Source organism: Rattus norvegicus, chromosome 2 (genome assembly GCF_021556685.1).
Source record: "Rattus norvegicus strain SHRSP/BbbUtx chromosome 2, alternate assembly SHRSP_T2T, whole genome shotgun sequence".
NCBI lineage: Eukaryota > Metazoa > Chordata > Mammalia > Rodentia > Muridae > Rattus > Rattus norvegicus.
In genome coordinates this window covers 203,969,028-203,985,285 of record NC_141535.1, presented here as the reverse complement: position 1 = coordinate 203,985,285, position 16,258 = coordinate 203,969,028, and the positions used below count along the sequence as shown (strand labels likewise).

Here is a 16,258-nt window from a genome sequence, read left to right as displayed (position 1 = left end):
ATGAACAACCATAATTATTTACAAATTACAAATTCACACACACACACACACACACACACACACACACACCTGTTATACATACTCTTCATACTCTTGTTATACAAGGACATCATCTGCACCTGCTGCATGACTTTTTTTCAATTACTGTGAAGGACTGTCTTTTATACTTCTCAAGTGAAAAATGGGGAACTGAAACATAGAGAGAGCTGCATAGGAAGCCAGCTCCTAGGGCTAAAAATCAGAATGTCCTCATTCCAGAATACATCTGCAGAATCACTCTACTGCTATGCCAAAGCCACACCATGTAGACTGTAAATACATATGGCCCACTGAGTGTGCATGGAAACCATTCCAGAGGAACTTAAATCATTTTCAATTCTGTGTGCTTTGAATTCTTGTGTAGAAAATCATATTGTGATGCAAAAATAGGCATACGTAAAGTCTACTGTAGCATAACAGTATCATTCCAGAAACGTGGAGTGTATCCATGAAATTATATACACTAAGTCAATTCCAGTTAACGATGTGTCACAATATAATTCTGACAAAGTGACCCAGCAGTGTCTTCTGTTTCCACAGCTGCAGTGCCATTGTAATTATTTATCAAGTATTAAATTAATACATGTTCTACTATATATGGTCCACACAAAAAAATTCAATGGACTAGAAATCCTATACAAATACCAAAGTATAAATAAAAATGAACACAAAAGAGTTTTGAGTAATCTCTTAGAAAAACAACATCAGTGACCACACATTTAGATATGGTAGACTGAACTCAATGTTAAAGAAGTGAATTTATTTGCTGCATTTATTTTCTTCATTCCTTATTTTCACACATAAAAAAAGAGTCCAGTTTGAAGTTTAATATATCCAGATAATAATATTTGGCAAGAAAAGGAAATATAAGCCTCACAGATGATGGCTGAGGACATTTGCATTAGACCAATATGAAATTTCATTTGATTCATTTTTTTCACCCAAAGTTGCTCAATGACCTTACTAAGTAAGACTAAGAGATTTCTCTTTTGGCATAGATTTAAAAAAGTGGTATGATACAAACTTATGGTGCAAAAACTAAATTCATGTACATTTTAAAAGTTAACAGTAAGTAAATGCCATATTTAAAGTTTCATGCTGTACCATCAAAAAGCTCAAACTAGAACACAGATTGGAAGATTAATTTCTCACAGCTCATTGTCATATTAACTAGAAATTTCGCAAAAGAATCTCTTCTATACTATTGCTCTTAATTTTTAAAACATTCTTGAAATTAACAGCTGTGGCTCTTTGTGATTTTAAATGTTGTGTTATAAAATCAGTCACTGGAAGCAGGGAGGAGACAAAGGAAAGGCAGAAGAGAAGGAGGAAAGAACTCATTAGCATTCTTACACATCGCTCACTCACAAAACTAGAAAATCAGACTTGTTTTGGCTGCAAAAGTAAATTAGACTATAAAACTGTTCATGAACTTATGAAGTAAGAGTCTGCAAAAATAGAAGTTATAAAGCTTTTCTACGATATCCATACATCTAATAAGTAGATATTCATCCTTGCATACTCAGTCAATACATGACAATGTACAAAAAATATATTATCATTATGTATCCTCACAATTCACCCATAACATAATTCATTGTAATAACACAGATTAAAATACTTATATAGTCAAAGGCTTAAGAATACAGTAATTGAAAAAGTCACAAATGAATATTATCCCAAATATAGAACCTAAAAATATCATGAAATTTCATTTTATTTAGTACTGTGCCACATATGATTCATATAAACACAGATGCAGTAGTTTGCCATCTTTAAATATACATACTCTCTGTATTTCTAGACATATGGGCACATTAATAAATGGGCATGTGTATCACACATAAACAAAATATATAAAATCACATTATATAGCTCTATGCTGCTATATCCCAAAAACGAAGTCAGAATTTGTGTCAATAACAGTTCTGTACATCCCTTAATAGAGTCAGCAATCAGTTCTGTTTATACTATAAAAAGACAGAGAATCAAAATACTTACCAAATACAATGACCGACAGATTGAGTGTCATAGTGATAATTAGCAAAATAAAATTGGAAAAGCTTCTTCCACGATTTTCCCTTTATTTTGTAAAAGGTTATTTTAAAGCCTAAAGTTTATCTCTTTATTAGATACATAACATAATCTCTCATAGAAAACACTCTAACACAAAAAGACACTTAGGCAAAGTACATGGCTGGGATATTTCTCTGAATTAATCTTCTAGAAAAAGAAGTCAAGGTCTTTTCTCTAAGCTAAGTATTAACCATAAAGTTTAGGAGCGGAATGGATTGTCTTTGCCAGGAGAATTGGATGTTTGTGCTCAAATAAAGCTTCCCAGGGCCTGCAGTCACCATTGTCTAATCGTCCTTTGGCCCAACAATGGAAAACATCACCACTCCACTCACAGAGGAAGAAAGTAGGTCACTCTTTAGAGTTTGAACTTTGTTTTACAATGTAGGGATGGCTAGAATTCTTAACCCCGTTGATCTAACAACAGTCAGTTTAAATGAATTTGATTTATTTTTACCTGGAAAACATCTGTTTCTAAAATTCTTGTTCCAAATACCATGATTCCGTTGGTATCGACTATCGATCTCTCGCTTCTATCGAGGGGTTTTGTGATTTTCTTCTTACAATCGACAATCATTGTCACAGTTTTCTTCTCCACACTGATTGCTACCCGGTGCCACCTGAAAAAAAAAAAAGAAGCAATTCTTTTGTAAGCTTCAAAGGCTCTGGCTGCCAAATCGAGAGACCCATTAGAATATGAGCTTTAAAGTCAACGGTGAGCTGAAACGCTACTAACACAGAGGCACACTTGTGCCTCAGTAGTTTAGCTAGTGACAATTTACTGTTTACCCAGGACAGCACCAAGTACTCAAAAGGACACAGCTTCCTAAGATGGGAGGAAGGATTAGGCACCTGTGCCGATAAGGACTGCCCATCCTTTGCTTCACTTTGTGCAGCAGAAACAAAAGCTTAATCTCGCTGTTTTCTGATGAGCACATTTGACAGAGATTGCGATAGATATGGGTAAGCAATTGTTTCTCTGTGCGTAAACGCTTTCTTCCGAAGTGGAATTCCACGAGAAAAACTTCTGCTCTGGCGATCCCCTGAGAGTGGCTATAAAAGGGTCTGTCTCCTGACTGAATGGCTGCTCCACCTGGAGCAGCTGAATGTTCTAATTGTAAAACACAATGTGCTACTCTGTCCCGAGCTCCATTTATTTCAAGTGTTTTCATGTTCTTTTTCCACTTTAATTTCAAGACAGTTATAGATCACCAGCGTGGGCAGGATCCAAAACTGAGACACAATATCTTTCCTTCTTTCCAGGGCTGGCAAGAGGAAGAAACACTGAGAGAAAGCAGAGTCAGCGCATGTGTGGAGTAGGAGGCTCACTTCACTCTACAGCTACTGCCCCAGCTAATTCGGGGTGGTGATGACAGGCTTAGAAGGGGGAATGTGGCCAGCCCTTGGAAGCATGCATGCTCTCCCTGCATCCTAGAAAGGGTTTTATTAACAATGTCTGGTGCTAACAGAAACCACTAAGTGAAACTCACTTGGATTTTTTAAGCCACTGTGGTTTATATTTTCTTCCAAATCAAAGTGCTAGATTAATATTCCAGAAGTGTCTAGGAGTAGATCCATAAAATAAAATACTCAGAAACTTGCCTGAGCATTCCCAAATGTCCATTTCATGATACTTGGCATGGCTAGGGGTGGTGACCAAGTACATTTCCATCCATACTTTATCGTTGGTATTTCCACTAGCACATTCAACTAGTAAAGGTTTGAACTGAGCGCAGACTTATATAAGGAGCCTTGGAGAAACATCATACACTGGGAGCAAAATCTACACATACTTTATGCCAAGAAGGCTGTGTGCTAACTTAAGCCATTCCTTGTCTTGAAGGATGTTCTTCTCATTAGCAGGAAATAAAAGTAATTTTAATTGCTAAAGTCTCATTTGAACACTAAACTTGCTTATTTTTTAATTACTTTAAGTTGTCCTAATAATAAGATGACCAAAATCATAGAATTAGGCATGGCATGCAAAATAATAATCATTTAAGTAGTACTAGGTTAGCCAAGTTTTGAGTGCTTAACTGCTCCCTTTCTCTCATGGTACTATACCATCAATAAAATATCACAGATTTTTACAGTGAAACAAAAGCTGGTGATTCTTGGCTTAGAAGAAGCCATTATTTTTCTCACCTATACTACTAATTTGGTCTGTGCTTCTATGCATTTTTGACCATAGCAACCATCAAAACATGAATGAAGGGGCTAGGACCATTAGTTAATAAGGTGCTAGCTGCACAATCAAGATGCAAGTCCAATACCTAGCTCCTTGTAAAGAAATGGACATAGAGAAATGCACCTCTAATTCCAGTGCTAAGACGGCAGAGACATGCATCTATCTGGTATTTTATGGCTAACCAGTTTAGCCTAATCCTCAAAGTAAAATTCCATACCACTGTGAGACCTTGACTCAGAGAAGAAAATTCACGCAAATGGATGGAACTTGAAAATATCATCCAGAGTGAGGTAACCCAAACACAGTGATAAATGGATATTAGCTATAAAGTACAGAATACCCATGATACACTCATAGACCCAAAGAAGATAGACAAGAAGGAAGGCCCAAGCAGGAATGGTGAACAAAATAGTCATAGGATACAGCGGGAGAGAAGGACCTGGATGGGGGCGGGGAAGGGGTGCAGAAGAGGGCAGGGTATGATAAGGTGTAGAAAGATATAAGAGTTAGGGTCCTAGGGCCAAGAAAATGAATGGAAATCTGCCACTGTTGGTGGTTGGGAGGGAATCTCTACGAAATCCCAGAGACCTGTTATGGGGAGCTCCCAGGAATTAATACAAGTGGCCTTAGCTGAGATACCTAATAGTGGGGATATGTAACCTGAGGAGGCCACCTCCTATAGCTGGAAGGAATCCCCCGTGGAGGGATAAGGACAACAATCCAACCACAAACTTTCACTCAAAATTTGTCCTGACTACAAGAAATTCAGGGACAAAGATAGATCAGAGACAGAGGGGATGGCTAATCAATAAACAGCGCAACTTGAGACCCATCACACAGGCAAGCATCAGTCCCATTAATGACACTCTTAATGATACTCTGTTATGTTTGCAAACAGGAGCCTAGCATAACTGTCCTGTGAGAGGTTCTACCCAGAAGCTGACTGAAATAGATGCAGAGACCCACAACCAAACAACTTGACAGTGGGTAGCTACTCAAGGGGTCCCTGAAGGGGATGGATTATAGGGGAGAGAATTCGTGAGGGGGAATCAAGAGAGGGGAACAGTGTTAGGAGTGTCAATAAATAAATAAGGCAGGTGACTACTAATACCCAAGGTTTCCCTAGTTATCATGACTTCCACATGCACATGCCTTCAAGTACGTACTCACACATACACCATCCCATGCACATCAACGTGCACAAAGGTCCACCCTCCACTCTCCCTCCCTCTCTCTACACACACACACACACAAACACACACTATAACACACACACCACACACACACACCACCACACACACCACCACACACACCACCACACACACAACACACACACACACAACACACACACTACAACACACACACTACAACACACACACTACAACACACACACACCACACACACACCACCACACACACACACAACACAACACATACACACACACTACAACACACACACTACAACACACACACTACAACACACACACACACCACCACACACACCACCACACACACTACAACACACACACAACACACACACAACACAACACATATACACAACACAACACATACACACAACACACAACACACAACACAACACATACACACAACACACAACACACACACAACACACACACTACAACACACACACCACACACACACACACCACCACACACACAACACACACGCACACAACACATACACACAACACACAACACACACACACATGAGTAAATAAAATATAAATAAGGCCAAAATATAAATAAATAAGAATCACATTAACTCTTTCTTTGTGTTGGTGAAACCTAGCAACCATCCACAGAGCTGCTCAACGCCATTCTCTGTCTCCTAGAAGCCTCCTGTTGCTCTCGAACCTCCACCTCCTGGAAGTTTTGCTTTGTGATTCTCTGTAGCTGATCACATTCTTGCTTCCTGCAAACACACTCTGTAGGAGCACTCTTCCCTTCACGTTCCCCTGCACACAGGCACGTGCTCCTCTACTTTCTTCCTAATAACCTCTTCATAAGAGTCTTCCACTCTGAAATACACCACACAGTGCAGTCCTTCCATTGATGCAGGAGGGGTTGGAGGAGTAAGAAGGTGGTTTAGAAATGATGTAAATACAACACCTGAGTACCTATGCATGAAACTCTTAAAACCAGTAACACACCACACACACACACGCATATACACATACACACACATACACACATATACACACACATACACATCTGTCTAAATGTTAAAAAAATAAATATGCATTTTATATTTGTTTACTTGAGTGTATTATGTTCATAGAATCATAGTACAAATTGCTGTAGAAGCTTAGTTTTCCCTGTAACTGAAACATAGACTTCTGTCATCCTACCAAAGGAAAAAAATGAATGGTTATTTTTATATCTTTTTTTTTCAGAGCTGGGGACCGAACCCAGGGCCTTGCGCTTGCTAGGCAAGCGCTCTACCACTGAGCTAAATCCCCAACCCCTTATTTTTATATCTATACTGTCTTCAACCCCTCCAGCCAGATGCCATATATCTAGTAAAGTTGATTTTAGAGTTCTGCATTTGATATTAAAACATCATGCAAATTTAGCACACATTTGCTTATGGTTAATGAGTCTCTAAGTAAAAGGAAATGATTACAACATGAACTCCAGGATTGACAAAAGTATAGTATGAGCTTAATTTCAAATGCCATCTCTGTCACATTTAAGTCATTTGAACTTTTTGTGCTTCAGCTCCCAGAATCTATAAGCTTTATTAACTGAGTTATCAATGTATTTGGTACTTAAAATAGTACACAGCACATGTCAAATATATAATGTCTCCTATAATATGCAATATTAGTACCACTGAGGCTGGAAAAATGACTCAGATATTAAAAGAACTTACTATTCTTACAAAGAACCCATGTTTCGTCCCTAGAACCCTCACTGAGCACCTCACAACTGCTCATTATTCCAGTTCAAAGGTCCTGAGTGCCCTCTTATGACCTCCATATGTACTCAAATGGTACACATACAGAGAACCAGGCACACACATATATACACATAAATAAAAATAAAAAATGTATTTCCTACCAGGCCACTTCTTTGCTTAGAATGGTTAAATGTGGTCACACCTCACCCAGAACTGAACTCCAAGTTGTTCCAAACACCTCAGCGTGACCTCCTTGCAGGCCTCCCGACAACCTCTGCCCCTGCCTTGCTTGTCAGGATGTCTGGATCAGGATCATTTGCCTTTGTTTCTTTTCTGGCTAAAGCAGTTGGCATGCAAGTCTCAGCCCGATGTGCCTTCCATCCCCTCATGCTAATTCATTGTTGCTCTTCAGTTGGCTGGTTTTAATATTTTGAGACACTTATTGATTGATTGAGGAGTACCCACATGTTGGGTGCATGTTGAGGTAAGAGAACAACATGCAGGAGTTAATTCTCTCCTTCTAACATGTTAGTCCAACAAACTGAACCCAGATGGACATGCTTGGCCCAAGTGCCTTCCACCCACTGCACCATGAGAAACCCTGGCCTCGGATTCCATTCTGAAAGTGGGCTTCTCTCTTCTCATTTCTTTAAAATTCACCACCACTTAATTTCCTGTTCTCATTACTGTCCTGTTTTTCTATCTCATCCATACAGGTTTGTTTATATCTTACACTTTTTTTGCCTTTACTTTCCCAGACTGTGAAGTAGACTAGCTCAATTTTGGGGTGTTTTCTTTTGGTGTTTTCCATCTATAGCCACTAAAAAAGGCACATCACAAGGACTGTAGAATGATTAATGGGAATCGTTTTCAGCACTGTTTTCTCATTTGGTCACTGTAGGACTTACTTTCCATCAGCAATGTTAACTGTTGAGAAGAGAGGATAGTTTTCTGGTGTGGGTTTTCCAGTGTGGTCTTCAAATAGAAAAACAGGTGATCTCCCAACCTCAACACCGAGTTGCTGAATGCCATGTTCATTGTAGAGAGACAAGAGGAAAGCTTGAGTTCCTTTTTTGGGTTTTATTGTAAATAGTATTGAAAAATCTTGCGGAAAAATTCCTCCTGAAAAGACAAAAGTGAGTTAGAAATTACATATTTCCAAATTGTTCCTAAGTCACTTTACCTGAACCATTTATGGGGCCCTGATAACTAAATTCAAGCAGGAACAGTTAAACTAGTAGTGTGGTGGAAGAGGGAAGCATATGACTATCAAGCTTTCTCTGTACATTAATCCATGTTAAGCCTGAACGCTATTTATTATAATGATTACAAGAAACTGAGCCAACAGTCAGAAAAGAATATCTTGATGACAGTATAATTTCCAACACAACAGAGCCTTTTTTAAAAACATTTTTTGCTTCTTTTTTTCCCCATCTTTATTAACCTGAGTATTTCTTATTTACATTTCGATTTTTATTCCCCTTCCCGGTTTCCGGGCCAACATCCCCCAACCCCTTCCCCTCCCCTTCTGTATGGGTGTTCCCCTCCCCATCCTCCCCCCATTACCACCTTCTCCCCCAACAATCACATTCACTGGGGGTTCAATCTTGGCAGGACCAAGGGCCTCCCCTTCCACTGGTGCTCTTACTAGGCTATTCATTGCTACCTATGAGGTCAGAGTCCAGGGTCAGTCCATGTATAGTCTTTGGGTAGTGGCTTAATCCTGGAAGCTCTGGTTGGTTGGCATTGTTCTTCATATAGGGTCTCAAGCCCCTTCAAGCTCTTTCAGACCTTTCTAAGATCCCTTCAATGGTTTAATTTTAGATATATTTCATCGTTTAGTTATGCATATGCGAGCAGACAGGAAATGGGGTGCATGTTAGTGCAGGTACCTAAGGAAGGTAGAGGTGTTGGATAACCCTAAAGATAGATTCACTGGTGGCTGTGACTTGTCCAATGTAGATGTACAGTATTTGGGTCCCCAAGAACAGTGTGAACTCTTAAGCACCGAGTCAGTCTGCAGGCCCTCTTTCATTCTCTAAAGTATGGGATCTGTGTATGTGGTTCCATGACAGCAGATGCCTGTGGACGTCAGGAACATCACATTATCTGGAACTGTAGTTCATGCATTATGGCCCATCTGACATGGGCATTGGACACTAAACTCCAATCCTCTGTAAGAACAGTAAGGGTTCTCTAGAGGAATGTCTGCAGCCCCCAGAACCATCTTATTCACCACTCCTATTGACACCAGCGCTGTACTTCCCAACTTGGTCTACACTGTTCCCTTACATGCTCATTGTGAAAAGGTGCAATAATAAAGTAATAAAAAAGAGTTATCTTCAATATCCCTCTAAACACTTAAGAGATTTTGATCACATAGTTCAGTTTCATTATTGAAAAGCATGGCACTAAAAATCAGAGTTATTAAGTATGAAGGTACACTCTCATGTTTGTTTCCTCTTTCTCTGATTTTGTCTCAAGTACCTAAACCATCACCTGTCCTACACAGGTGCTTACTAAACAATGGCTAAATGTGTCATTTTGAATATTGCCTCAAATACAATATATCTTTCTTATATTTGAACTGCTAATAGCACTATGGAAACACTGCATATCAAGTTGTAGGCTTTATTTTTCAAAGTAATAATATATGATATATAACCACTAACTAACTATATATGATATATATATATGTGTATGTGTGTGTGTGTGTGTGTGTGTGTGTGTGTGTGTGTGTGTATTGTGATATCATTTAGGAGAATTTTATTACCACAGTTAAGATATTATCCATTCACAAATAGATGTTTTTGTTATAGATTATATCTTGGCCAGTATCAAGTGCTTTCATATTAAATCCATTCATTCTTAATTCAATTACAAGTTGTAACATAAAATGATTTTTAAAATAGAATTGTAAATATGACTATCACTGGAACAAATTCCAAAGATGATGCAGATATGCAGTTCCAGTTCTCCTAATTATGAGATGCTTCTTTGTAAAGATATTATATTTAACGGTCATCATAGCACTATTTATTATTGCAAAAACACTTTTTAAAAACTTTGGAAAGACCACGGCTGGCTCAGTAAGCATCATTCACAAAGGAACTCTACGAATCCACTGAGAATAATAATGAATGGAAGACATTTCCTGAATAAGAAGCCTTTCGATGTATTCAGAGAGGAACAGAGACAGGCAGTGTGGATGTTTTTGTTTTACTACCCTGCACGTATATGTGCAAACTAGGTGAGTGAGAACTAATATGGTAGTTCACTATAATATGAGGTCTTGGGCTGCAGAGATGACTCAGTAGGTAAGAAACTTGCTGCCAATGATGATGACAAAAGTTTAATATCCAGGGCCCAGATAGTGAAAAAAGAGAATCAATACTTAGAAATTGTCCTCTGTCTCAGAGAGAGAGAGAGAGAGAGAGAGAGAGAGAGAGAGAGAGAGAGACAGACAGACAGAGAGAGAGAGAGAGAGAGAGACAGAGAGAGACAGAGACAGAGAGAGACAGAAAGACAGAAAGACACAGACACACAGAGAGAAACAGAGAGACAGAGACAGAGACAGAGAGAGACAGACAGAGACAGAGAGAGACAGAGAGATAGAGAGGCACACACAAAGGTACACATAAACACACAGACATACCGATGAATGTACACTTTCCCAGAACTAAAATAAATAAAATGTCATAAAAAAGAATCCTATGTCTTGTCAGATCCACTGGCCACAAGATATTCTAGCCATATGCTCTTAGAAAACTATGTAATTTCATTTAGTTAGGCTAATGATATAGACTAAATTGTAGAGCTGCTATGGAAATTAAATATCATGTCACCAAAAAGAAGTCAGCATTGACTAACTGGCTCTCATACACATCTAGGCATATAGATATATATTGTTCAATCACAACGTTTAGTATGATGCTCAAACCCAAGACTTCATACATACTAGTCAAGAAATTTTTCTTTTGTATATCTTTGTCTTCTAACTAGATTTAAAGATAACAGAAATTTTATATTGAACATCACTAGGAGAGAAATAATCATAGAAGTGAGATAGAAAAAAATCTATATAGAACATTACTTAACAAGATGCTTTCTAATTTATGTGCTATTGAAATATATACTTAAGTAACATAGTTTTTTAGTGAAGTGGACCCAAGGTAAATTACCTCTAATTTTCCATGATCTCATAATGAAAGAAAAAGACATTAAAATATTATGAGCTTCAAAAAGATAACTTGTTCACTCTCCTAAAAATTTTTGAAAAAAAAATTACAGAGAGATAGTTAGGAAAGATGAGACATCAGAAAACATCACACTTATATAAGAGTGAGGGAATTGCAAAAATTTAATAAACCATTGAGTTTGAGCAATATAAGTTCTGAAAATTTTATAACTTAACAAAAGTTAATACAGTACTAGTCATACACTGTATTAAATGTATGAAACAACAGTTATCAACATGTAATATAGACATGAAATGTAGAGTTTAACATCTTAAATATCCATAGTTTAAAATATAAACATAAACTTAAGACAAGCGAAAAGACTCTTGCTAAAAGTGACCTTAGCTGATATTTATACTTTATTTTCATTTCAAAAAATATGTGTCTATATTAACTAACATGATTATCACAGACAAGTATCTTAGATTATGTCATTACTCTTACAATGGGTTTTTAATAGATGTTCCTCCATTAGTAAACAGTATATGAAATCTCACAATAACAATAAAAAAAAGAAATTTAAATTTTGTTCAATACTTTTCCAAGCAAAAAATATCTTTCAAAAGTATTTTTATGTTTTAATGGTGATGATTTCTTTTAGTTTTGACATTTACCATATATAGAAAATTATACTTTAGTCAGAGAAAAGAGAATTTGTCTCCAATTCCATTAACTACCGGTTCGGCGAGCATGCTCAGGTACTTCATTTGTCTTAATAGGGTGCCTTAGATGGCTATGCATTGGTACCCAACTAAAACACTCGGTCTATTCAACTCTTCATCCATGAATTGAGCTGAAATCTTCTCCTCCTTTGATAGTTGTGAGGATGTAAGTCAATATACAGGGTTCCCCCGCCAAGAAATTTATAACAGGTATTCCAAAGGTGTCAATGAGACTTTAAAACAGGAGCTTTATTTAATTCCGGTGCACATTTGAGGTTTTTCCACTTAAAGTCTCAACCTAGACTGCTGCAGGACGTCTATTTAAATTCTGCAACGTGACACTAATCTTTCTTACTGAGAATGATGGCTATTATCAATCATGACTGTTGAAGGGTCCAATTCTCTGGAAATGTTCATCAGAAAATGCACCACTTTTTAAATAATGCTCACAAATTTGATATTTTTAGTGGTATATTATTATTATTATTGCTATTTTAAATTATCATGTATGCAGTATTTTCAGAAAGTTCTCTCTAGCAAGGAATTTATTTGAATTACCTATCAGAGGACTCTCTTTTCTGAAATAAAACTCCTATCGTAAGAGTTTCTTATCTGAAATATCATTTCAAGAAGCATTGCCAGAGCGCAAGAGTGCTAACGGGGGTAAAACATTCACACAGAGGAGTTCTGTTAACTGGAGTGGAGGAAAATTCCACAGGCATCCATTGTAGTAATTCTCTATGAAGAAAAGATCAAACACCATATTAATTAAATTAACTATTATGACTTTGAGGTAATGAGCCAATTATAAAATATTATAAATTATATCTTAACCACTATTTCTAAAACAGTTCTACTGCTTCACATTTTGTTTTGTTTTCTATGCAAATTGCTTCTTGTTAGATACAGAAACTATATCTGTAAATGAAAAGTAAAGGTGATGTTATTATTATTATTTAAGTATTTTAATTAAATTTTGAAATATGGTGTGGACTTGATGTGTTGAAGACTTTCAACCTTTAACTTTTCAGTACAAAAGATGCATCATAATATTTTGTGTTAATATATTGCTTTTCTCCAATAAGAATTAATTTAAATGAGAAAATATAACGGAAATTTGAATGACTCCCAGGATAAATGTTTTGAAAATGCTTTAGGACAGGTGTATGGTAGTTTCTTAGCTGGCTATGACAGAAAGTTCATTCGATTGAGACCCTCACAGCAAGAAAGAAGGAAGGAAGTGTTGTTAGGGACACACAGACAGAGGGAGCAAGAGAACAAGGAAGGGAGCTGAAGAAAGAATGAGAAAGAAAAAAGTAAATAAAACAAAGAAGGCAAAAAAGAAACAGAAAGAAAAAGGGAAGGAATGGAAGGGAAAGAAGGAAGGAACGAAGGAAGGAAAGATGGAACTAATGTCCCATGGAAATATTTTGCTTATTATATTGGATTCCTTTATCATGCTTTCTGACTTTTAAAACTCATGCAGAGAATCCGAAGTGAGCTCTTCAGACAGTGAAAAAGAACAGACAATGTAGAATTTTGAAATGTTCACTTTTGGGGAAGATCATAAAGCATAGAAATGAAATCTGATCATGTATGAAATATTAATATTATATCACCTTGCATCCCCATAATTAAATGCAATTGGTTAAGTTAAAGAACATCTGTGGAGCTCAGTTTACCTTCCTGTTAAATAGGAGCAAGCACGAGGTAAAGGCTGAATAACTGGCATCCATCAACTGCACGCATGCGTGATTGGCTGCCTGCTTAGGTAATGGGGTATCTCATTTCTGAACTCAATGATCTTTTTTTGAATTATTATTTTAAAAGATTTTACACCCTTGGATCAAATTGTCTCTCATAGAAAAAATTTCTCCCAGAAATTCATCAGTATTACATGAAAATTTTCCAGGTAAAGTCTTAGAAAATCTCTAATGCCAGAATTTTGAGTATGCGTGAGAAGTGACTAGTCTCGGTTATTATTTTACTGTTGTGAAGGGACAACATGAGCAAGGGAACTTATAACAAAAAGGAATTAGCTGCTTAGTTTCAAACAGTTCATGATCATCATGGTGGGTAGCATAGCATCAGATGGACATGACACTGAGACAGTAGTTAAAAGCTCACATCTGATCTTCAAGTTAGAAGTAAAGAGAGTGAAACTAGGCCTGGTCTGCTTTTGAAACCTCAAAGCCTATTACCAGTAATGCACCTTCTCTAACAATGCCACGCCTACTCCAACAAGGCCACACTTCCTAACCCTTCCTAAACAGTTCCACTAACGGGGAAACAACCATTCAAATATTTATAGAGGCCATTCATACTCAAGTCACCACACTGTATTAAAGTTCACATAAGAGTAATGTGTAAAACATTCCAAACGAAACTTTACCAGAGAGAGAGAGAGAGAGAGAGAGAGAGAGAGAGAGAGAGAGAGAGAGAGAGAGAGAGTTGCAGTAATGTTAGGTAAATGTGCAGTTTGTCTCAATCTCTATGACTGTTAAATTATCAACTATTAATTGTAACAGTTTTCTCCAGTCCCCACCCCATGAATATGGAATAGTCACAAAATACTGCCTTCGCGTATTCTATTGAAGACATAATAAATTGTTTAATTTCTAAAACTAAGCATATTTGTTACCAGATTGAATCAGTCTGTCAGATATTTTCATCATGTCATTGGTGATTACAATTCCCTTGTTTTTTGTTATATGAAAAAATTATATTTCACTCTGTAACTGGATGTTATCTAGCATGATAACAGAAAGACTAGTAAGGAAATAAGGAACAGAATTATTAGCAAAAGCAGCAGCAGCCACAGGGGCAAGGATAAAGTGAACCCACCTGGAAATAACTGCTTCGTTGGGGCACTGATCTGGGCTTCCTCGGTAACTCTATAAGCGATATCTGGATCTTTAGAATTCTTTCTGCTTGTGCAAAATCCTGTTGTTTTAGATATTCCCACTGGAGAATTGTGAAAATCTAATGCTTTCAGTATATCAACTGGAGCAGCTGAAAAATAAGAGAAAAAATTAAAATAATTGAGTAGTTTAACATACCATTTTAGTTTCCGTATTTTAATTATTAAATATTGTTGATAATTCTTTTTATTGGATATTTTATTTATTTACATTTCAAATGTTATCCCCTTTCCTAGTTTTCCCTCCAGAAACCTCCTATCCCATCCTACCTCCCCCTGCTTCTATGAGGGTGCTCCCACCTACCCACTCCTGTCTCCCCTCCCTGGCATTCCCCTACACTGGGGCACCAATATTTCACAGAACCAAGGGCCTCTCTCCCATTGGTGCCTGACAATGCCATCCTCTGCTACATATGTGGCTGGAGTCATGGGCCACTCCATATGTACTCTTTGGTTGGTGGTTTCACAATTCTATACCTGTATTACATGATGCATTCTGATTAACATCTCCCTATACTTTCCTTTATTTGCTATTTCTAACAAGCCTTCTTCATCACCACCAGTCTCTCAGATTTTGCGACCTGTTTAGTTTAACCAGGGTTAACTAAACTACTGGGTTGAACTATAACCATTTTAGCTAGTTGAATTATTGGTGAGTACACAATTGCCTGCAACGTTCCTTCTTCTCATCCTGAATTTATCAGTATCCAACATTCCCTAACATGCATTTTCAATCTGTAGTATTATGAAGTTCCTTGTTCTAAGAATTTTAAGTAAATATCACATATTTTCTCAAAACAACAAAGTAGCATATAACTCCAAAATCCCAAAAGTTACATGTCCAAAAAATTCAGTGTCCACTCTGGCATTGTCCATTGTAGCAAAATTTTGAAACAAAGTAAGAATTAAATGAATGAACCTCACGTGGTACATATAATAAGAATTTTATTCAGTCATTAAAAGTAATGAAGGCCTGATCCCTGAAATCATCTACCTGCTTCTGTGGCGTTCTGAGTACAATGATCACAAACGTTTTGAAGGTTCATTACATGGAATAAACCACAAAGGCGGAGACATATATCATTGCTTTGGACTTCAAAAATCTCTGGTCCAAAACAATGCATTCATGTCTCCGAGTCAATACAGGAACCAAGTGGAGTAGCACTTGTTACAAATGAATGTTAGGGTCCATCATGTCAGAATACATTACGATGCTTCTG

At 37.2% G+C, this 16,258-nt stretch overlaps 1 protein-coding gene across 3 annotated transcripts in view; it reads right to left on the bottom strand.

Annotated features, from left to right (window-relative positions):
• Positions 1-16,258, bottom strand: part of Col11a1 (collagen type XI alpha 1 chain) — a 195,308-nt gene that overhangs the window by 155,619 nt on the left and 23,431 nt on the right. For all 3 annotated transcript variants that reach the window (NM_013117.1, XM_087616547.1, XM_087616553.1), the window contains 3 exon segments: positions 2,570-2,732; positions 8,127-8,340; positions 14,963-15,130. In NM_013117.1, coding sequence (NP_037249.1) covers positions 2,570-2,732; positions 8,127-8,340; positions 14,963-15,130 — 545 coding nt within the window.